Genomic DNA, 27,149 nt, shown 5'->3' with positions numbered 1-27,149 from the left:
TTTGCCCATGCACATGAGTATTGTCTAAAGCATGTCTTCTTTGTAGCAGCGAGGCCCTGCCACCACTGTGCTTGGCTGAGTTCACAAATCTATTGTAACCCGTAGCTTCCCTGTCACTTCCCTGGCTCTCCTCTCCTGCTAAGCTTTGTTTCTGACAGTAATTAAAACCTTCTGCCACTGTCGTAGCTCCTGCTGCTGCTGGAACCACCATAGCCACCTTGGTTTCATGGTTTGGCGAAGTATCGGCCTCTACCACCATAAGGGCCAGAGCTTCTGCCTCCAAGATTTCTTCCTTTTGTGCATCCAAAATTTGAGGATTAATTGTTGTAATTGCCAAAATCATTATAGCTTCTGCCACCTCCAAAGTTGCTTCCATCATTATCAAATCTGTTCTAGCTGTCCCCACTGCCACCATATCCACCGTCACCTCAACTGCCACCGAAGCCACCTCAACCACTGAAGTTTCCTCCACGAGCAAAGTTGTCCTTCCCACCCAAACCACCTCCACGACCACCACCAAAGTTTCCAGAACCACTTCGACCTCTTTGGCTAGATGAAGCAGTAGCCATCTCTTGCTTAGAGAGCGCTTTCCTTACTTCACAGCCGTGGCCATTCACAGGATGGGATTTTTGAATGACAGTCTTGTCTCCGGAGTCAGGGTCATCCAATGTTGCAAAATCAAAACCCCTCTTTTTGCCACTGCCTCTGTCAGTCATGATCTCAGTCACTTCGATGTTCCCACACTGTTCGAAATAATCTCTTGGATGATGTTCGTCAGTGACTTCTTTATGCCACCAACAAAAATCTTTTTCACAGTTAAGTGGGCCCCAGGTCTATGAGAATCTTCTCTCGACACAGCCCTCTTTGCTTCCACAACTCTTCCGTCCACCTCGTGTGGCCTCGCGTTCATGGCTGCCTCCACGTCCTCCGCAGGGACATATGTCACAAGCCCAGAGCCTCTGGAGCACTTGGTGTTTGGATCTCTCATTACCTCACAGTCCGTAAGTGTTCCGCAGTGCTCAGAATGGCTCCTCAGACTCTCTCTGGTTGTTTGAAAGCTCAGACCCCAACGAAGAGCTTCCGCTGCTGTTCAGGCTCTTTGGGAGACGCTGACTTGGACATGATGGCGGTGGGAGGGGAGACTTTACCGATGCTTACTCAGCGACGTCCACCGGCAGAAAGGACAAAAAAACTCCCCTTTTAAATAAACTCCCACTTATCAGGAATGAGAACACACAAAAATCAAACTTCAGTGTTTTCTCTGCTGTTAATTTCTACATATACGATATTTATCTCTACCTATCCTACATTTTATGTGTCACTTTTTATTGGAAAAAAAATTTAGGATATTTAGAAGGTACAATCTAATATGCCTTTAATACCTCTAAGCAATGGTCCATGTTGACCTTGAAGCTGGAGAGAGTACTGAATTTTTTTAATTACAAAAAGAGTGTAAGGATTAATTTCTGCATCATGTTTTTTAATAAATGCTGATTCTCTGAAAGTAAAGATAAAGTGAAAATACAAAGTAATTTAATATAAACTTCCATTAATTTCAGCTAAATGAATGAGTGACATATTCTAGTGAGGTCATTGTGATAATATGTATGGATTAATATTCAACATAAGGCCCTTCCCCCTACCCCCCCCCCCTTTTTTTTTACTTTGCAAATGCTTCTTTTAGAAGATGGGCCTAACATTTTTAGATGTATAATGCACTCAAAGGTTGGGAATTAAGAGAATTACAGTGGAACTTAACTTACAGATTTGTACTTAATCAGAATTACATAAAATGCCTTAATCTAGTCTTTCTTCCTTTCTTTTTTTTTTTTTAGGGACTTTCTCCCTCGAGGATCAGGCATTGTGACCAGACGGCCTCTTGTGCTGCAGCTTGTTACTTCCAAAGCAGGTAATAAATAAGGATGTTTCCACACGAGTAATGCACATTCCCGTGGTACCTGTTGCCTCCACTGCTGGGTGCTGGGTTGTAGCAACAGAAACTTTTTTGTGATCCCTCTGGTCTGGGTAGCAGCCTGTCTTTCTCTCCAAATGCTCTCTTCCTCATTGTTCTTTCAATTCCTTCAGTTCTAGTAAAGGGAAAATCTTATTTGCATATAGGTTTTTAAAAACCTACTTTTTTATGCTAAGAAAATAATATTTTTCTCATTATAATCCATCTGTGTAATTTTACAGTACAGTTTGGCTACTACTACCCTCTGGTTTACTTCCTTCATGCACGTGTGTGTGTGTTTGGGAATTTATTTAAGTATCGATTCAACATGCAGCTAACACCACTGTCTACACACACGGTGTATGCGTACCTGCGTCTGCATCTCATGTGCTGCGCTTGCCCCATCCTCAACACCGTGATGAGCTGGTCTGCAAAATGAGCTCTGTTTTCGTTCTTATTTCTTAGCAACTGGTGATGTCCGATTTTTTGTGTGCTTCTTTGGGTGTTTATAGTGTTTTTTATGAATTGGCTATTTTTATCTTTCCCTATTTCTTTTTGTGGATTTTACTATTTTTTCTTATCAGTTTCTTTGAAAGCATTTGTAAAAACCACGCCTCATAAACTGCAAAAACCAAAGTCACGAAATTTTACCCCTTTGTTTTCTTCTAAGTATCTTATATTTAGGTCTTTGATCCATTTTGAGTTAATTTTCTTTTTTTTTTTTTTTAAAGATTTTATTTATTTGACATAGAGAGACATAGCAAGGGAGGGAACATAAGCAGAGGGAGTGGGAGAGTGAGAACCAGGCTCTCCACCAAGCTGGGAGCCCAATGCAGGGCTTGATCCTAGGACCCTAGGATCATGACCTGAGTCAAAGGTAGACGCCCAACGACTGAGCCACCCAGGCACCCCGAGTTAATTTTCCTATATGGTGTGAGGAAAGGGTCCAACTTCATTTTTTGCATGTGAATATCTGGTTTGTTCCAGCATCATTTATATGTTTTTGGTATGCTTGTTGAAAATCAGTTGGCCATAAATATATGTGTTTATTTTGACATTCTCCAAGTTTTGAAATTGGGAAGTGAGAGTTCTATTTTGTATTTTTCAAGATTACTTGGCTATCCTGAGTCCCTTGAAATTCTATATGAATCTTAGAATCAGCTTATTTTATCCCAGCAATGCAAGGTTGGTTTAACACCTAAGAATGAATTAATGTAATGTGTTGTATCAGTATAATTAAAAACAAGAAATCACAGGATCATCTCAACAGACTCAGAAAAAGCATTTGAAAAAAATACTACATTCCGTCATTTAAAAAAGGATTTATTTATTTATTTGAAAGAGAGAGAGAGAGAGTGAGTTAAAGCACACATAAGGAGGGGGAGAGGCAGAGGGAGATGGAGAAGCAGACTCCCTGCTAAGCTGGGAGCCTGATGTGGGGCTTGATCCTAGGACCAGGAGTAAATCATGACCTGAGCTGAAGGCAGATGCTTGACCATGTGAACCAACCAGACAACATTCCATCATTACAAAAACACTCAACAAAATAGGAATAGAAGGGAACTTCCTTAACCTGATAAAGGTCACAGACTAAAACCCACAGCTAACATCATACTTAATGGTGAAAGACTGCATACTTTCCTTTTAAGATCAGGAACAAGACAAAGATGTATACTTTTGCCTCTTCAGTCCACTATTGTGCTGAAGGTTCTAGGTCAGGCAGCTGGGCAAGGGAAAGAAATAAAATGCTTCCATACCGGAAAGGAAAGGGTAAAATAATCTCTATTTGCGGATGATATGATAAAGTACATAGAAATTCCCAAGGAATCCACCAAAGAACTATTACAACTAATAAATGAGTTCAGCAAGGTTGCAGGATACAAGATCAAACTACAGAAATCCATTGTATTTCTATAAACTTGCTATTAACAATCAAAAAATGAAATTAAGAAAATAATTTCATTTACAGTAGCATCAAAAATAACTTAGGACTAAATTTAACAAAAGTGTGAAACTTGTACTCTGAAAACTATGAAACATTGTTGGAAGAAATTAAATTTTATCTAAAGAATTGGACAAACATCCTATGATTTATATTCTCTTTATAAAAGTTTTGATGTATTGAAGTTTTACCCTTTATGGTTATAAAATCTATACATTTTTTTTAACAAAGATTTATTTATTACGGCACAGGAGTGGTTCAGGCCTGGAGTCAGGGAAGAGGGGAAGGGGGCAGAACAGCTGGAGGACAAGGAGAACCTGGCTTCCCCACCATGCACCCCCCCCCCCCATGTATACTAGGCACATTCCTGGCATCAAAGCACAAACAAAACACAACAAAGCAGCCTCCACTAGTCCATCTTCCAGGCACCCAGATTGGGGAACAGGGGTGATAAGGGGAAGATTTCCAAAATGTTGAGGTTGAGGAGAAGGATGCCTGAATCCTGGGCCCTGGTAGAAGCCGGAGAGAGGGGTGATAACTTGAAATCCTGCATAGGAGAGGGGATGGAGAAGGATCTAAGGGCACCTACAGGTTCTTAGTTCCCTCTTTCCCCAGATCTTAAGGTCCTGCCCTATGGGTTTCCTGTGCCCAGGAGAAGGGTCTGGGGAGTAGAATTGTGAAGGATAAACCTTTGTTCCCCCTTACTGGATTATCCAGTGCAAACTCTGTCACATCCCACCTCCCTCTGGGTAAATGGGGGAATGACGGGCGGGGTAGGCATCAGGCAGCAAGTGCCCAGGTACTCTGGGCATCAGCCAAAGGAGCAAACAGGAAACACAGAGCAGCCCTAAGTCTTCTAGAAGTCAGAAGCCACAGCCCTAGCGAGTGAGGGGGAAGGGTATAGAATAGGGTGGGGACAGACTTCCTTCGGAGCAACCCAAGGCCAGGTGCCTCTGCACCAGGCTCAGGTGGGCAGGGCGCTGTGGTTCCTCCCCAGGCTCGTTTGGTACCAAGTCTTCCACTTGTTCTTGGAGCTTCCGTCTCTCTGGGGTTCATCCAGAGGAGGTGGGCGCTCCCAGGGTCATTCCAGACTCTGGCTACAAGCTGTCTTCTGCCCAGCAGACCCCTACTGTTCTGCAGGACTTCAGCCTGGCTGTGTTCCTCCTCGTTTTCCTCTCCCAGTCTTGTTACTTCTAAGCCCCTTTTTTTCATTAATTGGTGAAAATCATATGTCACGCACCACCTCTCTTTTCATGCAAAGTAGACTAGAAATTCTTCCCTCAGGGAAAACTTACTATTTTCATAATCATGAACCCCAAAAAGGAGTTTTTATATTGCAGCACCCTAGCTGATGCCAGCTGAGAACTATGCTTATTTTTTTTTCCACTCTAAGTGAACTATTCATAGGGCAATCCCATGTGTGACTATAGACTTGGGTTGATGGAGCGTCAACAAATGGCTGATGAAGTAAGCTGGGGTATATGTCACTGCTCATGTAATTTGCTTGTGTTTTGGATCCCAGTTGGGATCAGTTTCGTAAATAACGACTTTCTCTTGGTAGATTCATTCATTCATCCGGTGTGTGTTGAGTTGGTTGCTGTGTATCAGGCAAATAACCCTGGCAACGTGGAGCTTACATTCTAGTTGGGGTGAAACCAACAACCACCAAAAAGCAAAACAAAATGAAACAAGATAAATCTCCCCCCAAACCACAGAATGTTAGATGATGAAGACAGCAATTGATCCATGCTGCTATTTGTGTAGGCAGAGGGAAGTTCGAAGATTCTAGGACGGGAGCTACTTGTGTGTTTGAAGTTTAACAAGGTTGCCAGTAGGGCTGGAGGGGAGAGAGGAGGGACAGTAGAAGATGAGGTAAAGGGAGACGGTGTTGCTCAAACAGTTGCTCGGGTCGGGTCTCGTGAGCCAGGAACCTTGAAACAGAGGATGATAGTAGGATGAAGGCCTTAAAGCAGGTGTCACGTCACGCGAGAGAAGGAAACAGTAGCGTGTTCAGGGATTGGATGGTGGGTCCGGATAATGCCGTCACTCAGGAGGAGGATGCAGGGATCCCTTTTCTCTTGCAACCACGTGGAAAGAAGAAAATGTAAGTCTGTGCTTTTAGTGGGAGCGAGCCGTGGGATTCCTCACTTGACGACTTTGTTTTCCCCAGGAAGGAGACAAGTTAGTTGCTAATAATGATCATTGATCTTCTAATTTCCATTTGCGTGCCAGTCATTCCTCTTTCATGTCTTCTTACACTGGTCAGTGTAAGACTTCCAGAATCGTGTTTTTGAAACGCGTTCTGGTAAAAATGCCTCCTGTGTTAAATGATGCATACATTATTTACTATTTGTTTTTCCTGGTAAAGAACTATTTTATTCCTAATTTTAAAAATATTTTAAAACAGGGCGCCTGGGTGGCTCAGTCAGTTAAGCACCTGCCTTCGGCTTAGTCATGATCCCAGGGTTCTGGGATCGAGTTCCGAGTTGGATTCCCTGCTCAGTGGGGAGCCTGCTTCTCCCTTTTCTGCTGTCCTTACTTGTCCGCTCTTTCTGTCAAATAAATAAAATAAAATAATCTTAAAAAATTAAAATTAAAAAAAATTAAAACCTAATAAGTAGAGGGGTGCCTGGTTAGCTCAGTTGGTTAAGTGTTTGCCTTCAGCTCAGGTCATGATCTCAGGGTCCTGGGATTGAGCCCCCCGTGTTGGACTCCCTGCTCAGCGGGGAGTCTGCTTCTCCCCTCCTTCCTGCTCATGTTCTCTCTTGCTATCGCTGTCTCCCTCAAATAAAAAAATATTTTTAAAAACGCTAATAAATAAATATATAATTTTAATGAGTGACATTTTGACATTTATTGAGATGATCATTTAAAAAGCTTTTTGATAGGGTCACTTTACATTTATAGATTTCTCATTTCAGCATCCTTGCATTCCTAAGATATACTTGATTTTAATAACTTATTCTTTTACTGTACTCTTAAAGTAATTCCACTAATTTATCTAGGTTATATTAGATATATATATTAGATATATATATATACATATATATCTAATGTTATATTACATTCTTCATATGTACATCATTGTCAAGTTATTGAATGAAATCTGTTCTGGTCAGCATAAAATAAATTGAGTAGCTCTCTGTCTCTTTTGACTTTCTTCTACTAGCTTTTGAAATTCTTAAAAACCCAGTGATGCATTTTAGTTTCTGTTTCCAATTAACGAGGGCTGCCAGCCTGGGTTTTTACAAAGGGTTATGTGTTAGAGAGAAAGGGTTAGGGGTTCAGAGACAGCAGCTGTGGGCAGTAAGAGCCTGGAAGAGGTAGACTGGAGACTGCGGTTGCCGTGGGTCCAGAGGCATGGCATGTCAGAGCATTTAGGGAATATTCAAAACCATGTGGATACTTCCTATTCTTTGTTTTGAGAGAGAGCGAGTGGGAGCATGGGGGTGAGAGGTGAAAGGGTAGGGGGAGGGGAGGGACAGAGGGAAAGAGAGAGAGAGAGAATCTTAAGCAGACTCCACACCCAGTGTGGAGCCCAATATGGGGCTTGACCTCACAGTCCTGAGATCATGACCTGAGCCAAAATCAAGAGTTGGACACTTAACCGACTGAGCCACCTAGGTGCCCCAATACTTTCCATTCTAATACAAAGATTTTCCTGTTACAATTCTAAGAAACTCTTATAAAAGTATTGCTAAGCCCAGGACAGCTACTATTTAGAAACCCACGATACTGAGTGGTTGCCCCATTTTTGAGCATTAGGTATGTATCCTCACTATGCAAGAACCTTCTGAGATAGATGTTACGATTCCCATTTCAGAAATAGAGCCCCAGCATGGTTAAGCAGTTTGTCAGAGGCCACACTGTTGGTAGGAATAGGGGTTGTTACTATTAACTTTCTGACACTGATTATATTGGGTCTTAAAAATAGGAAGCTCAAACTTCTTGCTTAATTTATTTATTTTTTAAAAAATATATTTTTTATTTAAACAAACTGTACACCCAACGTGGGGCTCGAACTGGCAACCATGAAATCAAGAGTCCTAGTCTCTAACAGCTGAGCTTGCTAGGTGCCCCTTGAACTGCTTTATATTTGCAGGACACACTTTCTATTTTTACTAGGTTATTGTTTATGTAAGGGAGCATCAATATGTGAATAGTAAATATAGGAATGATTTGGCTAATTCATAATTCTCATTTACTTTGCAGCATCATGCTCGTTTACTAATATTTAACTGCTTGTCTCCATCTGCTGCTGTATTAGTTGCTAAGTGAAGCCAAGAAATTAATTATAGACCCTAAGTCTTATTCTGTATAATTTGTTTTAGGAAATTTAGGACTTAGTACAAGAGAGCATTCCAAAAACATCACACGGTGTTGTGGGGAAGGTGAGAAAAATCAGCATTTTTGTGATTTTATTAATAAAAGTAAAATTTTTCAGTAATAAGATCATGATAGTTTGGATTTAGAGACAGGGATTTCTGAAGGTTTTGCTTGAAAGGACAAGAGCTGGACAAAGCCCCGATGAGATGTTGGGTACGGACTGTGGTGTCAAGAGCGAGGGAGTAGGTAGAGGGTCTTGGTAAAACGAGGGAACAGTTCACTGCCTTTGGGCATTTCCAGGGCCACATTGTAACTGGCTTGTGCCGGCTTCTGAGACCCAGTAATGCAACCCTCTTCTCATCTCTGTATTCCCTGACCTCATGGTGGTTGCCTGAAGTTGGTCATGGTGGGAATATTTACAGTATGGAAATAGGCAAATGCTGCAAACCAGGACTTTTGTGAAACATTTACCAGCACGCCGCTGGTTTGTTCTCCTCAATACCTAGTCTCACCGTTACTGGTTCAGTGACGTTGCAAACTGAGAAAGCAAATGGGTCTGAGTATAATATTTTTGCTGAACTACTGAGTATGTTGAAAGTGTCACTGCTCTAAGAAACGATCCATTTGGAGTTTGATATACCGCCTGAATGTTTGAGTCCGTCACTCTTTGCATTAAAAGTTACTGTTAAGAACTTATGACAGTAAAGCCTGTAGGTCATGGTTCGGGATGAATGGTTTTGTCTCCTAGAGAACTTTTCTATGTTAAAATACTTCTCTAAACACTATTATATTGCCTCATGCTCTTTTATTTCAATGTCATTTGTGTAGGAAAGAAAGATATTACAAATTAGAGCTTTCAAAATGGATAAATTAAAGTTAATTGTTCACATTACAGAAGTAGTCTCTCTTTTCTGAAAGATTTCCTGGGCATTTCCTCCTTTCATGCATGTCAAATATATTATTACTTCATCAAAATTTGATTTACCGCCTTTGTGTTACACTTAACTGCACAGTGTAACTTGTCCATATTTCAAAAATTGCGTAAGATGTAGTTTATTAGAGAATTATTACTATTCAGTGTTTGGGGTCCTTGAGTTGTGTTCAGTGACCGTTTGAATAAAGATGTTCAGTAACAGAATAACAGAAGGCAGAACATCCGTTTCCGAGGCACCAGAGAAACCACAGGGTGAGGTGGGGACAGAGTCCAGGTGGCGGGTCTGAGAGGCAGCAGGACGGCCTGTGAAGGCGGCAGATGAGCGCGTTCCAAGTGAGGGGCTGCGTGCTGGGGGGTCTCTTCGGGGCAGCTGTGAGGGAATTGTGAGTCCAGGTGGGGCCGAGCCAGAGTGTGTTTGAGGAGACTGCTTCTTCCCACCAGAGTGAGGGCATAGTTAATTCTAGAGAGAAATGTCACCTTCTCACAGGTGAGCTATTTTAAAGAAATGTACAGGTTACTTAGACTTGAAATCCTGATGTCTCTACAAAGACCGGGACTTGTTTTCTAGTTTCATAAGCTAGATTGCTGCATACTTAGTGGAAACATTCCAGTGTTTCTCGAATAACAACATTGAAGATATTTTAAAACGGACACGTCTCATGTGTTTTGTATTTAAATCTCTGAATTTAATTAAAACCGATATTTTAGAATAAGATAGTCTGTTTTTGCAGAGGATTAAATGTTTATTTTCTTTTCATCGTAACAAGTTAACCTCATGTGAAAACAAATGTAATTCTGAAAACATTCTTTCTTGACCACAGCTTTGCCCTTGTTCTGCTTCGGCGCTGCTTTCCTCCTGCAGTGCGGGTTACCACGTAAAGTGCAGATTCATGTTTAAAGTCCCTTGACTATAGCTCTTCTTTAAGTTTAATGTTCATAAGATTCCTGAGGATTTCTAAGTGTCACCCTGAGGAGTTCTGATTGAGGTCTGGGGCGAAAGCCCTGGGAGACAGCTGCTGTTCTTTGAGAAAACTTTGGGAAACGTTCATTACAGTTTCGTCTACTTCTTTTCCTGTTGTTTTCTTTTTCTAGATAGCTTTCCTTTTTCCTTTTAATGGCTCCTTTTTGGAGATTATTGCCTATTACTCTTTTAAAAATTGTCTGAATGTTTGGTTATGGAGTCTTTAGGCAGGTCTAGGCACTGTGCTTTGAGCATAAGAGGCACTCACTCACTCAGTGCGTTCTGAACTGTGGTCTCCTGCTGGCAGGCATCTAGCTCAGACACCAGCACATCTGGCCCTGGTATTTGAAGAGTGTGAAGATATTTTCTTTCCAGCTTTATTTTGATGTAATTGACATATAACACTGTGTAAGCTTAAGGTGTATGATGTAATGACGTGATATATGCGTATCTGAAGATTTTCGTAGACTGTCAGAGATTGAGATTCTAATAACATCTAATTTTGTTGTTACATAACTGACTTACCTTCCAGGCGTAAATGTAGGGAGAAAAATAATCCAAGTGAAATCTCTCTCTCTCTCTCTCTTTTAAAGATTTTATTTATTTATTTGTCAGAGAGAGAGAGTGAGATAGAGAGCGAGAGCGAGCACAGGCAGACAGAGAGGCAGGCAGACGCAGAGGGAGAAGCATGCTCCCTGCCGAACAAGGAGCCCGATGTGGGACTTGATCCCAGGATGCTGGGATCATGACCTGAGCTGAAGGCAGCCGCTTAACCGACTGAGCCACCCAGGCATCCCCCAAGTGAAATCTCTTTAACAGTAAGTGGGTATCCACTCATCTGTTAGAAATGGGGTCTTCCTTGATTTCTGGTAAGCCCAGGAAGTCCCGCTGATGCCTTGGGATGTCACATGGTTATCAAGCACAGAATTAATTCTGGGCAGTATAACTATCAAAAATACATTGGGATCTATTTGCTGGGGTATTGGGCAATGGGGATATTGGGTTTTCTAAGAAGTTTGAGGATCACTAGCATAGAGAGGATTAAAGGGATGCTTTTTCCTGGGGGATACTTTGGGTTATTATTCCGTGAATAGGGGACACAATGTAATAAATAAAGGAACTCCCAAAGGTCCTAGGTAGGATAATATTCTTGTTAAATGGATAGAGATGTTGAGACTGTATACATGTATTAAGGTAAGACTTTGTCCAAATGTTCCCACTTTTATAATCTATTTCATGGACAGGTCAAATGACTCTCAAGATTCTTATAAACCTTATTTTTGAGGGGAAAAAATGTAGTTTGTGCACTTTCATCCACACCTTTATATCTGGTTTGGTTGCATGTTTCAGGTCATTGCTCTTTTAATGTTTGTATAACTCAAGAAATTTAACTTGTCTTCATTTTATGCTTGGCTATTAGGATCCTACATTCAATTAATGGTTATATTCACTTTTCTCCCCCGCCCCAGCTTCTTCTTTTTGCTGACAATACTCTAAAACTGTTATTTTTACCAATTTTTCTTTTGTTGTCCTTTTTTCTTAGCTTAAATAGTGGCTACCCATTGATTAATAGACTTAGAATTTCTAGTTGCTCAGTTATATATCTGCCATTTACAAAGTCCACAGCAATTTTTGCTCAACTCTCAAAATTTTGAGAAAAGTCAAAGAACTATTCTAAGCAAACCTGACTTAAATTTTATTTCTTCACAGGTGAGTGGCTGCCCTTTAATGCCACATTTGTTTCCATTTAGGAAGGAAATGACTAAATTAAAGGTATTACGTTTCTCTTGAAAAGAAATGAAGAAACACATATTTCAGTAGAATTCTAGTCCAGTTTGTGGGGTTAAGGTGACTATTGAGTTGGCAATAATTTGTTGTTTTTAAGGTCTGCTTGTCTCTATTTTATTTTAATCAATTAATTAATTATAAATAGGCTCCATGCCCAGTGTGGAGCCCGAAGTGGGACTTGAGTTCACAACCCTGAGATCAAGATCTGAGCTGAGATCAAGAGTCGGACGCTTAATTGACTGAGCCACCCATGCGCCCCATCTATTCTATTTTAAAAGAAGGCATTGAGGCTTTTATTGGCCTCAAGTTTCTAAGCCAAAAATTATAGTTATCAGACCTTTTGCTGCATCTAATATCTTCCAGAATTATGTCTGCTTAAAGAGACCAAATGGAAGGGTGATAACAAATGTCTTCATCTCGGGACTCCTCTTTCCTTCTATAAGCCATTGTTCTCCTGGTTTTTAAAATTGGATTGTCTGGGAATAATTGATTTTGAAGAAGACTAAAAGATACCCTGTATAGTTGTTAATATCTGTTTAAATCTGAGAGGGGGAGGTGTGGTTTTTATTGTATAAAAATGAATAGACTTATTTTACATCATGCCTATGACTAATAGTAATTATTACTTACCTCCTCCTTCCTACTCTCATTGTTTCCCCTTGGGCTTCTAACAATAGAAATTGTAGATCACGGATGTCCCTGTATTTGGATTTGTTGGATGAGTTGTAGTCATCTGGAAATCATTTTCTTTGCCTTCTCCTCTTCTGTGGGTCATGCCTAATCTTCCCCAGGGCCACAGCCTGCATCCTCCTGTCTGTGAAACATTCCTGTCCTCGGTCACTTGGCCAGGGGCCAGGGTGCATCATAGCATCTGTGGAATCATATGGCCTACAGACTTAAGAAGTTGGTTGTTCTGTTGTCTGAACAGTGTAGAGTAGACCACCACGGAGCTACAAGATAGTTTTACAAGATAGTTTTGTAGTAACCAAACATGTTTATTTGGCCAAGTGAGCTAAATTCACATTAAGTACTTTTAAAGTGATTGTGTTAGTTTGATATGAAATAATATCCTCCAAGCCTGATGGAATTTCTTCTCATTATTTTCCCAAAGTATATTTGTTTGGTAAATTTTTATCTTCATGCTTTTGCATTCACTCATCTCTTCGTTAAGTAGATGTTAAATGCCTACAAGGGTACCACCCTCCTGCTTGTACTCTTTTTCTCTCTTTGTCAAATAAATGAATAAAATCTTTTTAAAAAGAAAGTATTGCTGGCCTTTTAAGTAAATCTTTTAATTATTTTGTATCTATGCTATTGAGATTGTTAAAGTTGGATATTCAGAGAAGTACATATGTAAGGAACGCTTATTCAACAGCTTACTGAGCCCCCTTCTTCTGATATGAAAAGGTTACTGAAAGGTATACAAAGATATATATGACACACAGTCCCTGCATTAAACGGGTGATGCTGAATGTCCAATAGGTGAGAATATCCACGAAATAATTCCTGGATAGTATAACAGCAGAGGGTAAAACTAAGGGAGTCATTTGAAGAGATTATCACACTAAGGGAAGTATATGTACTTCAACCACCAAATGAATAAGAATAATGAAGGTGAATATTCAGAGGTTGGTCCTGGAGGATACTCTGCAGGGGAAGAGTAGTATTGTGTGTCCCCTATACTTCAATTTAAAAGAAGAATAAAAAAATAAAGTGCATCAAAGTGATCACTAAATGATTATACTTTAATTAAGTCCTGACATGTTATTTTTATTTATTTTTAAGATTTTATTTATTTATTTGACAGAGAGAGAGAGGAAGTGAGCACAAGCAGGGGGAGTAGCAGAGAGAGAGGGAGAAAGCAGACTTCCTCCGGGTCAGGGAGTCCAATGCGGGGCTCGATCCCAGGACCCTGGGCTCATGACCTGAGCTGAAGGCAGACACTGAACTGACTGAGCCACCCAGGTGCCCCTGTTACATTAATTTAATATAAATATACAACTATAAAATTTGCCGTGTGTTAAAAAAATTCTTGTCTGCTAATTCCATCCTCTTTGTAGTTTTTGTGTCTGTTCCTGCTGAATGACTTTTAGCCTGTTATGGCTCCTATCATAACTGAATACTGGTCATTGTGAATTTTATGTTGTGCTGGATTTTGTTTTAATAATCTTGGGCTTTGTCCTGATCTGCAATAAATTAATAGGTGTCAGTTTGATCTCTTTGAGGCTTGCTTTCAAAATTTATTGCGATGGCTCGAGAGCAGCCTTTGGTCAAGGGCACATTTGACTTCTTTAGTGACTCTGCTTGAAGTCTCAGGTACTAGTAAGTATTTCCATTCTGGCTTCTTGGAACACCAACTATTCCAAGCCCGTTGTGAGCTGGCGTTGTTCCTCCTACTCCTTTCTGGTGGTTCTTTCTCCCAGCCTTGGCAGTGTCCTTCCATGCATTCGCTGCTCTCTGGAACTTGATCTCTGTGCAATTCCCTTTTCTTCAATACTTGAAGAATTTTGCTACACTAAATTCTACCTGCCTGGGCTTCCTGGAACTCTGAGTTCTGTCCCTTCATTTTAGGGAGGCTGTAGAGGTTTGCATGGATTCTGCCTTCCTGGGCTGCAGCATTGACATCTTCTCTAACTATCTTGCATTGCCTGTTGTTCAATGTAGGAACACTCTTTTATATCTTGGGTCCTGTTTTCTAATTTTTAAAGGTGGGATGGTAAATCTGATTCCTGATACTTTATGATGGCTGGGAGTGGAGGTAAGACTCAGTCAACCTTTTACTCTGATTGTTAATGATCAACATTGAAATCACATTGGTTTTCACTACTTATGAAAACATTTCCAGGGTTTTGGTTATTGGTTAATGGCTTTGAGGAGATGAAAAAAAACCTTACAATTATACCTCCCAGAAAAAGAGGTTACCTCAAACTGTTTCTTTCACATCTCTCTCTTTTCTGTAATATGTCTTCCACTTATGGAAGCTACCAAAGAAATACAGAATACCAGATAAGTAAGGATTTTTTTTTTCAAGTTAAAACCACCAGATTTGCTAAAATCTTGATGGTGCCTCTTAGCTACTACAGGGGTGTGAAATTCAGACATTTTTACGTAACAGAGGGAAGCTACCTGGCTGCAAATGAGTTGATGGGACGTGGGTTTAAAGTTGTCACATTTAGAGCTCGACCTGATATGGCAATGATATGACAATGTCACCATATTAGTGATCACCACTAATATGACCCTTCTTAAGAAGAGTCTTAAGAAGAATTTTGTCAGGACTGTGTATTGGTGCTTGCTTTTGCTTACTTCATCAGTTCCTGGCTGTTGCAAAAGAAAATCTCAATGTTGGTCTTAGAAGGAATAATGTCAGGAATAATAAGAAAAGTAAAATTCATGAGGCCATCTTCTCGTCGTGAGGATTATTTATGTAGCTAAAATAGGTGGCTTGGCTTCAATTATTCTAACAGGTGGAAGTTAAATATTAGATAATGCCAAGTCTGAGAACCTCACAAAGATAGTTATTTAAAGGTGTAAACACATTACAGAAGTGTGGATTCAGATCTATAGTTTTAAGTTAAAATTAAATGACCCTAACTAAATGTCTCCAAGTAAATAACCAACGAAGGAGTTATTGGGTGACCGAGGAAGCCAATGGATAGCCATTTAGACTTCATGAGAGCCGTCTTGTGTAGGCTGTCGATACCTGTATATTTCCATGGAATCGAGGGAGACTAGCGGAGCTGTGCCTAGCTAATGATGATTGATAAACATCCTTTCCCTGCTGACGTGCTTTTGGCTGGGTGATAAGGTATTTGTGAAGTTGTGGTAAGTACGTGTGTGAATATGTTCAATACTATGAAGTATCCATTTCCATTTCCATTTCAGTTGGTGGCAGTGGTGGAATCACCATGCAATGACATTTATCAGACGTGAGACAAGAGGAGTAGGGAGCAGCTGTTACCCTCATGGCAGCATGGAGGTAGACCCAGTGGGGCTTGTGGTGCCTGTTGATCAGGCGGCTGCATTTGGCCTGAGGCTTCATTTCTTCTCATTATGCCCTTAGCTTTATCATGAACTTCATTAGATTTTTAATCTAAAGAGTGTGTGTGTGTGTGTGTGTGTGTGTGTGTGTTTGTCTACTATACTGTCCTTAGGTTAATTTTTTCCAGTAAGTTTTGTGTGTATGGGTGTTAGGGAAAAGGATGTGTATTATCTATCAAGGCTTCTAATTTGATTGGGCTTAGATAATTTTCAGAAACATTACTCACATGTGAATGTTTTTAATTTCATAATAACAGGCTGAGAAAAATCAGTATTTCACAGTAAATAATGAACACTTCTGACTTTACTTTCAAATGATCATCGATAATAATTTCAAGTATATTAATAACAATAAGTTTCCTTAGGTATCTGTGCAGAATTTTTAGGGTCTCTTTAAGATAAGAAGTAGTTAAGTAAATTAAATTCGTTTCCTTTGGCCCCAACCTACCATATCTATATTCATTTATCTATATTCATTATGCGCTATCTCATCCCTCCCAGGCTCCTGAGTTTTCATATATTCTTAATACCTGGAGAGCCTTTGCAAGAGCATCTAATAAGTTCATTTACACTCTCATACAAGTAACTGATACAGTTTGAAGTGCTAATATCCCAAAGGCCTTTGCATTTTAACAAAAAAAATGAGAAGCCTTACTTACAAAAATTAATCTCTATTAGTGGGGTTTTCTTTTGGGAAGGGGATGGTTTTTATTTGTTTATTTTTAATCTGTAGTGTCTTTTTCAAGCTCTTAAAACCATACCACCTAGGTGGCTACAGCTCTGCTTCTCCCCAAAGTTAGCACCTTAATGTAATTCCATCTCCATCCAGTAAGCTCAGAGTTCTTCATAAATTATTACTGATCTTTTAAACACTCTATTTGTAGTGAACAGACAGCATTTCAATCTGTTGACAGCTGATGAAACAAATACAACATTTTAGAGAAACAAAATAATGTCCTTGAAAACACTTTGAAAAGTATTAATGCATTATACAAGCAAGTTTTTATTGGTAAATTACTGAACATCTGATGGTTTAAGCAGCCTCACTAAATTTTTAATGAAGGTACTAATTTATAATGGATAAGGAAAGTAGGAGAAGTTAATACTGACATGTTCTAAGAATGAGCTGGGTTAAGAACCATGATATTTCTTAACTCTAGTGCCTAAGTCAGACGGTCATTTTTATTTTTTAGGGTTCTGGTGTTTGGGCACGGAAGAGAATGTAATAGACTGCCGAATGGCTAATGCCAGGTTGAGAATATATAGGTTCACATCTGAATGAGCCTCTCACTGATGTGATCGCTTTTGGAAAAAGGAAAGCAGCTCTTCACTGATAACACGGGTAATTGAAAGAAGTGCTGCCAAGGGAAACAGCTACTACTTCTTACTGGTTCTGCTGGAACCCCTGTTAACATACTTCCTCTAACAGATGAGTTTCCTGATGGAGCCGAATTCCTAAATGATAATCTAACCAAAACACTAAGTGACTCGTGTGGTTAAAACAGAATCCAGATAGAGGAAGCACTAAGGTCAAGATTTGTAAACTACAACTAAATTATGAAAACTATTCTACTTCCTAGTATTCACGCATTTAAGAGGTCTGCAAAAAAAGCAGTCTTATGTGACTTCCTCAGTTATGTAATTTGTTTAGATATATTGGTTAGGAGCTGAAAATAGAGCTACCTCGGACTTTTCTGTTTTTATATTAAAGAGAGTATTCTTATGTGTTGTGATATTTTTCATAAGGGAAGAGTTTCTAAAAACCAAATCGTGTTATTTTTTTTAATTGTAGGGAAACTTCAAGAATTCACTGGTTTCATGAAATAAATAGCCGTGCCATTCATACAATGTTATTAATATGGGAAATTATAGAATATAATTATTTATATTTTAAATTTTTATTTAAATGAATATATTTTAAAATATTTTCAACAAAATGTTGCTAATTGTACCAGTAATGGAAGCACGTTACCTCATGATAGTTTTCCCTGGGTGGATGTGTGAATAGAAATGTTCGATATGGGCTCTCCATCCAGGGACAAAGATCAATAGTTTGCTAAAGGTGGGAAAGGGAGAGTGGGACTGCCAGTGCAGGAATAAGGAGGGGTGGCAATTAAGTACATGGAAATAAGTTGAACATCATTTGTCAGTAGAGGAGTGCAAATTAAAACCATAACAAGATAATTAATATTCCTATTAGAATGCCTAAAATCAGAAAGATTGGCTGTGCAAAGTGTTGACTAGGACGTAGAGGAACTAGAACGCTCATACACTGCTGACGTCTAATGTAAAGTGGCACACCACTTTTGGAACTTTCTTAAAAAATTGAACATACACCTATCATGTAACTAGCCAATCTACTCTCAGGGATTTACCCAAGAGAATTTGGTGCATTTGTCTTCTCAGAGAGGTGTACACAAATAATCAAAAACTGGAAACAGCGCATATGGTCATCAGTGGGTGGAATGGGTAAACACATTGTGGAACCTTCATGCAATGGAATACAGAGTAGTTATAAAAGGCACGAACGACATGGATGAATTACAGAAGAATTACGCAGAGTGAAAAAAGCCAGACAGAAGGAGCACATATCAAATTCATTTAAATTTCTAGAAAATGGAAACTAATCTATAGTGGCAGAAAGCACATCAGTGTTTTGGGGGGAGGGCGGAGAGTGGCAGGAGGAAAGGATTCCATAGCGGCACGCGGAGACTTCTCGGTAGTGACGGGTATGTTCTTGATCATAGTGATGGGTTCCCAGGGGTATGCCCGTGTCAAAACATCCCATTGTGTGTTGTAAGTGTGTGTGTTTTATTGTTGTGATAGTCAATTTTATGTGCTAAGGAATGCCCAGAGAACTGGTAGAACATTATTTTAGGGTGTGTCTATGAGAGTGTCTTCAGAAGGGATTGGCATTTGAATTGATAGACTGAGTAAAGAAAATCACCCTCACAAGCGCTTGTGGGTATCATCCGAGCTCTTGAAGGCCTGATTTTTTTTTTTTTTTTTTAGATTTTATATATTTATTTGAGAGACAGAACACTAGAGAGAGCAAGCATGAGTCGGGGTCAGAGGGAGAGAGAGAAGCAGGCTTCTCACTGAGCAGCAAGCCCGATGTGGGACTCGATTCCAGGACCCCAGGATCATGACCTGAGCTGAAGGCAGATGCTTAACGACTGAGCCACCCAAGTGCCCTGAAGGCCTGAATTTAAATGAATGAATGAATGGCAGAGTAAGGGTGGATTTGCCTTCTCTGGTTCAGCTGAAACATCCGTCTTTTGCCCTTGGATATTGGTGCTTGTGGTTATCAAGCCTTTGGATTCAGATGGCGTCTTACACTATCAGTTACATGCTACCCTCTCCGCCATGGTTTTTCAGGCTTAAATGGAATTACATTACTGGTTTTCCTGAATCCCAGATTGTAGATGGCAGATTGAGGGACTTCTTAGCCACCATAATCGTGTGAAACAATCTGTTATAATAAATCCCTATATATGTATATATACACATAAATATCTCTGTATCTCTGTATCTATCCATCCATCCATCCATCCACCCACTCACCCTCCTTACTCATTCTTTTTCATTGGAAAACCCTGAGTATACAATTGTGTATCAATTACACCTCAGTAAAGCTGTTAAAAATACCATTTGTCCATCTACCTAATTGCTCTGAAGTTGGGACTTAGTTAAATGCAGAAACTGCTTCTTATTTTGGGGGTGTGGGAATGAAGATGTGCCATGCCATCCTGCTCACACTTTAATTTTTGTGCTCTCCATTTCCCAAAGGTGTTAGATAATAAACTCAGTGTGCTAATCAAGTACACATTCACCTAGAATTAAATTCTCTTTAAGGTATTGTAAACTCTACTAACTTCATACTTGCTGAGTCCTTAGTTCAGATAATGAGACTTGGTGGTTTCTTTATCAGTTGTAATGATCCTGGTGACTGATGATCCCTCCTGTTCCACTTAAAACATGATGGTAACTTTCATAAAACTCACATTTTGATCTCAAGGAAGGGAAATACTGCGGATCTCATATCTCGACCTCTTTGATAAATGTAGGCCTTGGTGCCTACTTGGTTATCAAATGGCAAAGTATTAAAATAGAAACCAGATGTTGAAATATTTTACATGCAGTGCTTTGCATTATAAAAGCCTAATTTGTCATCTACATGGATTTTCCTTCCCTGTAGTGTGCTTATGTTTGGCAAAAGCATTCTCATGCTCTAAAGTTTTAATTTATTTGTGAAGAAATAGATTTCTGAATAATCATATTTCTGAAGAGGCAGATTTTCTGCTCAGGCAGCAAAACTCAGTGTAAGTAAATGGTATTGCTGATTTATTGTATGGCCTTGGCCAGTATATAGCATATTTGGTCTTTGGTTTTTCTCTTCTTTGACATATATATGGTATCCTAAACATAGTACTATAAGCTGACACAGCGACTCCCTAGGTGTTAGTTTCCCAAAGTCTTCTTTTATTCTTTTGTTGCTGGATTGTGCATTCTTTACTCAGAAAGGTCTCTCTTTTCATGGTGTACCATATAGGATTGGCTTGGTGCTAGTGATGGTGATGTTTAACTAGTAAGACGATGTTAAAACAGTGAAAAAATTGATACGCTCTAAAATTTAGTATATAAGAATCAAGAGTTTCATGCATTTTATTTTATTTTATTGTAATATGTTTTAGAAGAGGGGGAGGGGCAGAGGGAGAAAGAGAATCTTAAACAAGCTCCATGGATGTGGGGCTTGATCCTACAACCCTGAGATCATGACCTGAGCCGAAATCAACAAACACTTAACCAATTGAACCACCCAGGTGCCCCAAGATTTTCATGCTTTTTAAAAAATTAAAAACTGTGTTCTCTGCTCCCCATGCCAGCCAGAACTATCTGTCAATTTGATACCTTACCACCTACGTCTTGTACAGTTTGCACAGCACTTGCAAGGCTTGATGGGCTTCTGGTTGAAGTAAAAGCCGCAGTTCCTGTCCTGGGGAGGCACAGGGCGGAATTGACAATTTAGTGATAAGCTGTGCCCTTGTGACTTTGAGTGCAGGAAGAGATCAAGGAAAGGAGAGATTGATGTGGGTTGAGTAGTTGGAGAAGCCGTAGTGGAGGCCCCGGAGTGATGTGAACTTGAGAAGCACAGAGGTCAAACTGGGCAATGATCCAGGTGGAGAGTCAGATTTGCAGTTAGATCTTGAGAGTGGGATACGCAGGACTCAGTGAGGAGACCTCTCTTCCACTTTGGTGATGGGACTGGTTTGGTTGGTACCTTCACCAGGGCAAGGGCTGGTTAGAGAGAACTTAGAACACTTGGTAGAGGAGTTTGGAATTCTGTGGTGAGAGACAGGGAGCCGTCATAGATTTCTGAGCAGGGAAATACCACGTGTTGGGAAAACCTTCTAAGAATCCTATCGGGAGCTCTCACTGTAATGCAAGCTCGAGTGAAGAGGTGTTGACAAGGCAGTGGGCAGATGTTTTACCTAAAATAGAAATATAATTTAGGATTTAGGATTGATTAGGTTCTTGAATATTATTCTTTTTCCCCAAATCCTTCAAAGTTTGGTTTCATCTGTGCAGTCTCATTTTTTTTTTGGTGTGTGGTGTTCACTCCACCCTCTATTTCGGCAGCAGTGATCCTGGCATTTCTAGGCTGTTCATTCCGTCTGGAAATCCTTCCGTCATTCTCTTGATGCACTTCTGTTGTCTTGTGAGAAAGGTTTCAGGCAGGCGCCACGTCTTCTCCAAGCCTCGTCCAACATCCTCCTTCCCTTCATTGTGCTTTTCCTTATGTTCCATAGCACTTTGCCTCGACTTCTCTAATAACACCCATCACTTTGTTCTGTAACTAGGTGGTTATCTGATTGTCTTATCTAGCAATCAGTACTAGCTACTTTGTATTTATTTACTTACTTATGTATTTATTTTTACTTAAATTCAATTAATTAACATATAACATTGGTTTCAGAGGTAGAGGTCAGTGATTCATCAGTCTTATGTAATACGCACGGCTCCTTACATCACATGTCTTCCTTAATGTCCATCACCCAGTTAATCCGTAAGCTTCTTGAAGGCAGAGGCCATTACAGTGATAGCTGAGCACCTAAGTGTAACTTCTGCAAAATGGTAGACAATTGTATGACTGCTCCTTGGATGGATTAATGGGTCCTTCTCCATCTCCACTGAATTTGAGATCCTGTGAGATCCTACCCAGTATAGACTTTAGTGGGTGAAAATACATTACAGTGGGTATTCCACAAAAACTTAATGACATAAATTTAGTACAGGCAAGTTCAATGGATAGACCAGTAAATTTATTGGCTGTTTTGAGGAGAGTTATTTTACATTGTGAATTATCAAAAGAATTTTTTGGTTGTTTATTTGCTGCTGCCATAGAAGGCAAAGGAGTTTCTACAACTGTAGTAGTAATACATCTACATTTTAAAATGATGATTCTTTTCTCTTAGGGAGCTATAATTTGTATTTATCATCATTAATAGCACTGATTTTATAGTCAACATAGTCCATAAAACATTCTTTTGACTTGTTTTATTCACTTTGTTCGTAGACATAGTTATTATATCATGGCTTTTGGTAAGAAATGACTGTTGATTCTAGGCATTTAATAATAGTCCTTTTTTGGGGGCGCCTGGGTGGCTCATGTGGTTCAGCATCTGCCTCCAGCTCAGGTCATGATCCCAGGGTCCTGGGATGGAGGCTGTGTCTGGCTACCAGCTCAGTGGAAGTCTGCTTCTCCCTCTCCCTCTGCTGCTCCCCCTGCGTGCTTTCTCTCTTTCTCGCTCTCTGTGTCAAATAAATAAATACATTCTTAAAAAAAAGTAGTCCTTTTTTTGGAGACAAGGACTTCAAAACTTCAAAACATTCAAATTTTAACTATAAATAAAAATCGCCAGATAAGAGAGAGTCTGCTTACTTAGTTTGTATTAGATGCAGATATCTAGAGGAATAACATATTTATGCTCTCACACTCATATCTAGTTCCGGAAGATGTATTTCTTTCGAATGTTATCTCATAGCTGAATGTAATATTTGCTATTATCTACAGATCACAAACTTGGCTGTTATTTTTCTCTTTATATTTATGTGCCATTTTCACACCTTCAATTATGATAATTATTTATGGTTTTAGAAGTTTAGGCAAATCTTCTTATACTTTCAGTGAAGCCATTTATCTGAGCTTTAAATAGATGAGAACTTGGGGAAGCATTCAGTGTACCCTATGCTCAACTCTCTTTTTATTTACAGTACCTTGCTGCATTTTCATTTTTCTTAGCTCATTTAAACATTTTTTGACCAGAGGAATGCTAATAGCCAGGAATGATGTCCAGAAGGCTCAGCTCTGAAAGAAATGTGTTCAGAATAAAAAACATTGAATCCTTATTAGCCTTTGGTTTTAATTTTCTTTAGGGGAGTTTTGGATGTGGGGTTGAGTTTCTTCCCTACTGTGGTCATTTATCCTTTTTCATATATTTCAGTTTTTCAGTAAGCACATTGAAGTATGGTTTCCAAAACTGCAAGGGATACCTGTGTGGTCTACACAGCACATCATTCTGAGGGACAGCTGACCCTCGTGTTCTGGACACTAAACTGCATTTAATGTAGTCTTAGGTCACACTAGTTTATGGTAAGGATATTTTATTATTGGTTTATATTGAACTTGCCGTCCACTATAATTGCCAACTCTTCTTTTTTGTACACGCCTGGATTCTCTACTTGTGTGCTGAGTTAAGAGCAGGACTTTATATTTATTATGATAACATATTTCTTTGGTTAAGTTTCACTGATGACTTCAGCCTGTTGAGAATTTTGGGTTATGATTTTTTCCCCCAGTTGTGTAGTTCCTCCTCTGGGTAGTAAGCTTACCATTTTATTTTGCCTAAATCATGGGGGAAAGCAGTACTTGTCAGAACAGGGTCTGGGACCTTTTGAAAAGTAGCAAAGGACCTTGTTGCTCCTCAAACATTTCATAACCTTCTTTGGTTTCTGGGTGCCTTGTATTATTCCTTGAAATCTTCTTAAGATAGCAAAGTGACTGTCAGTCTTAATGTTCTTAAATCACTTTGCTGCTTAGTATTCTCACTGTTGAAATTCAGTTCCCTCTGGGGGCAGCGACATTTTATATCTGATCACCTTCTATTTCAATTAGAGTGTTGCTCATTTCTACAAGGGGAGCTTTAGTCCTTGGTAATGAGTCCAGAAAATTCTAAACCGCCCTAGTAGAAAACACCACTGGAAGAAGGATGATTTTTTAATGAGAATGTATTCTCATATTGTGGCATTTCAAGTAGCATGACTACAATTGAGGAAACTGGGGCAACACTTTGTTATGCAATTTTTTTGAGATAGCTAAAAATATGTTCTCAGCAGAGAATTAATGAATTATAGTAATTTGGTGCTAAGCAGTTTGGTTTTAATTAGGGATATTTAGCTTACTAATAAAATGTCACCACAGTTTGACACAAGCTGTTAGAACAGCTTAAATTGATATTATCTTTTTTAGACATGTGGCTCAGTGTGTTAAAATAACAATCTGAAGTACATATATGGGTAATACTACTATGTAATAACAACCTCCAACTTTGTCCTTCTAGTTGGATAGACTCTAGGATTTTATACTCTTTTGGATAGGTGATTTGCTGCATAAGTGTTATCTCTTAGCCAGGGAGAAGTTACCATAAATGTATTATTTGCATGAATGCATTTGGTAATGAACTGCTTAAAGGCATGGAAGCTATGTACAGCAGTACTCCAGAAAATCTGGCCAATATTCATTTATAAAACATGGTGCATCTGATCATTTCAAAAAGAAGACAATGTTCTAAAATAAGATCCTAACTTTCACAGAGAACAATTTTTACAGAGAACAATTATGAAAGAACTAGGACTTTCAGTATATACTCAATGCATTTTTTATTTCAGTCAATGTGGCAGATATAGGGGAAGCAGAGATGAAGATGAGATAGCCTTGGACCTTTAGGAACCCAAAGACCAGAAAGGGAGTCAGAGACTTAAATAGCAAATGTGGCCAATAAAGTGAGAAAGCTACAATCATAGCCATAATGATAGCTATGTCTAATGGGAGATTTTAGAGGAAGGATACCTGAGGTGAGGGGCATGGGTAGCATCAATCGAAAACCTTTTGTTGAGGAGAGACTTAAGCGGAATCTGAATGAATAGAAGCCAGCTGGGTGAAAGGATGTGTACGTGTATGTATTTTGTGCAGGCACGCATGTAAGTGTGTGTGGACGTGTCTGTGTGTTTGGAAGAACAAAGGAGAGGGGTGGGAAGTGAATTGGAATAAAAGCTTGGAGATGAGAAACACACTGAAGTTGCTGGAGAGTCTAGTGATTCTTGAGTGAGAGATGGGGGTGGCGTACATGAGGAGGTTGTGGGCAAAAGAGAACTTTGAAAGGTATTGGAGCAAGGGGATGGTATAGTCAGCTTTACATATTGGGTGGATTGCTGTGAGGGTGATGGGGAAAGTGGACTGAATGGCGCAAGACTCAGGGCACAGCTGTGGAGTAAAGCTGCCCCGGTGAGAGGTGATGAGGGCTTCCCTTACTTGGCATTGGTGGTTGGGATTTGAGGGGAGGCAAGAAATTTTTAGAAAGTAAAATCAGGTAGATATACCTACCTGACATATTTTTTGTTAGGTTTATTTCTAGGCATCATAGTACCTGTTAATATTGTAAATTATGTATTTCTTTTTTTTCTTTTTTTTTTTTTTTAAAGATTTTATTTATTTATTTGACAGACAGAGATCACAAGTAGGCAGAGCGGCAGGCAGAGAGAGAGGAGGAAGCAGGCTCCCCGCTGAGCAGAGAGCCCGATGCGGGGCTCGATCCCAGGACCCTGGGATCATGACCTGAGCTGAAGGCAGAGGCTTTAACCTACTGAGCCACCCAGGTGCCCCGTAAATTATGTATTTCTAAAATTATGTTTTCTAATTAACTCTCATGATGAAATGTTATGTGGAAGTATAACTCGTGCATTGAGCCTCTGTGCATTAGCAGGAATGAGTCTCATAAGTGCAGAGTTGAATGAATAAGCAAGTCCGAGGGAAGTGACTTCATTTTTATAAAGCTCAGAAACGAGCAAAACTAAACCATGTTTAGAGGTACATGCCTATGAAATAAATCAATATAGCAAAGGAAAAACCTAAAAACAAAATGAAGGATAATGGTTATTTTTCACGGAAGGGGGGATGAGGAAAAGGTTATGGAATGGGGAAATGCATGGGGGATGGATTGGTAGACTGAAATCTGGGTAACAATGTATTAACTATTTGATGTTACTATTTGTAACTATTTGATGCATCCAGATGCATCATCATACTGAAAACTGATTTGAAAATATGCTCTATTATTTGATAATCCGTCTTAGTAATTTCATTATATTAGAAGAGCCCATCTAAAATAGCTCCATCCTGGGGTGCCTGGTAGATGAGTCTTGTTTATCCATTCTGTCAGTCTGTCTTTTGATGGGAGTGGTTAGTCCATTTACATTCAAAGTAATTATTGATAGATATATATTTGTTGCTGTTGTGTTACTTGTTTTGTCATTGTTTCTGAAGATTTCCTCTGATACTTTCTTGTCTTTCTCTCTTTCATGGTTTGCTGGTTTTCTTTAGTGATATATTTGGGTATCTTTGTCTTTTATTCTTTGCATATTTATTAGTGGAGTTTGATTTATGGTTACCATTTAGGTTTGTATGTAACCTCTTCTGTATATAACAGTCTATATTAAGTTGATGGTTGTTTAAGTTTGAACCCGTTCTTTTCTCCTCTCCTCCCCACATTTTAAGTGTATGGTGTTGTACTTTACATCCTTTTATTTTGTGATTTCCTTTGCTGATTTTTTACAGAAATATTTATTTTTACTGCTTTTGTGTTTCTTACCTTCATACTGTCATTTTTGGTCTTCCCTTCCCACACAAGAGTCCCCTTTAATATTTCTTGCAGGGCTGGTTTAGTGATCTTGAACTCATTTAGTTTTTGTTTGTCTTTCCTTCTATTCTGAATGATAGCCTTGCTGAATAGAGCATTCTTGGATGCAGGTTTTGCCCATTCAGCACTTTGAATATATCATTCCTCTCCCTTCTGGCTGGGAAGTTTCTGCTGAAAAACCTTCTTGATAGTCGTATGGGGTTTCCTTTGTATGTAACTGTCTTTATTTT

General features: G+C 39.4%; 1 protein-coding gene across 3 annotated transcripts in view; it reads left to right on the top strand.

The window, feature by feature from the left end:
• Window positions 1-27,149, top strand: part of DNM3 (dynamin 3) — a gene marked incomplete at its 3' end in the record, with an annotated part of 535,603 nt that overhangs the window by 89,090 nt on the left and 419,364 nt on the right. For all 3 annotated transcript variants that reach the window (XM_080824220.1, XM_080824222.1, XM_080824221.1), the window contains exon 2: window positions 1,836-1,909. In XM_080824220.1, coding sequence (XP_080680346.1) covers window positions 1,836-1,909 — 74 coding nt within the window. The remainder of the gene's footprint in view (window positions 1-1,835; window positions 1,910-27,149) is intronic.

The sequence above is a fragment of the Martes martes genome, assembly GCF_963455335.1.
Source record: "Martes martes genome assembly, chromosome: 15".
Classification (NCBI taxonomy): domain Eukaryota; kingdom Metazoa; phylum Chordata; class Mammalia; order Carnivora; family Mustelidae; genus Martes; species Martes martes.
The sequence above is the reverse complement of the archived record's forward strand: the minus strand, read 5'-3'. Positions and strand labels throughout refer to the sequence as shown.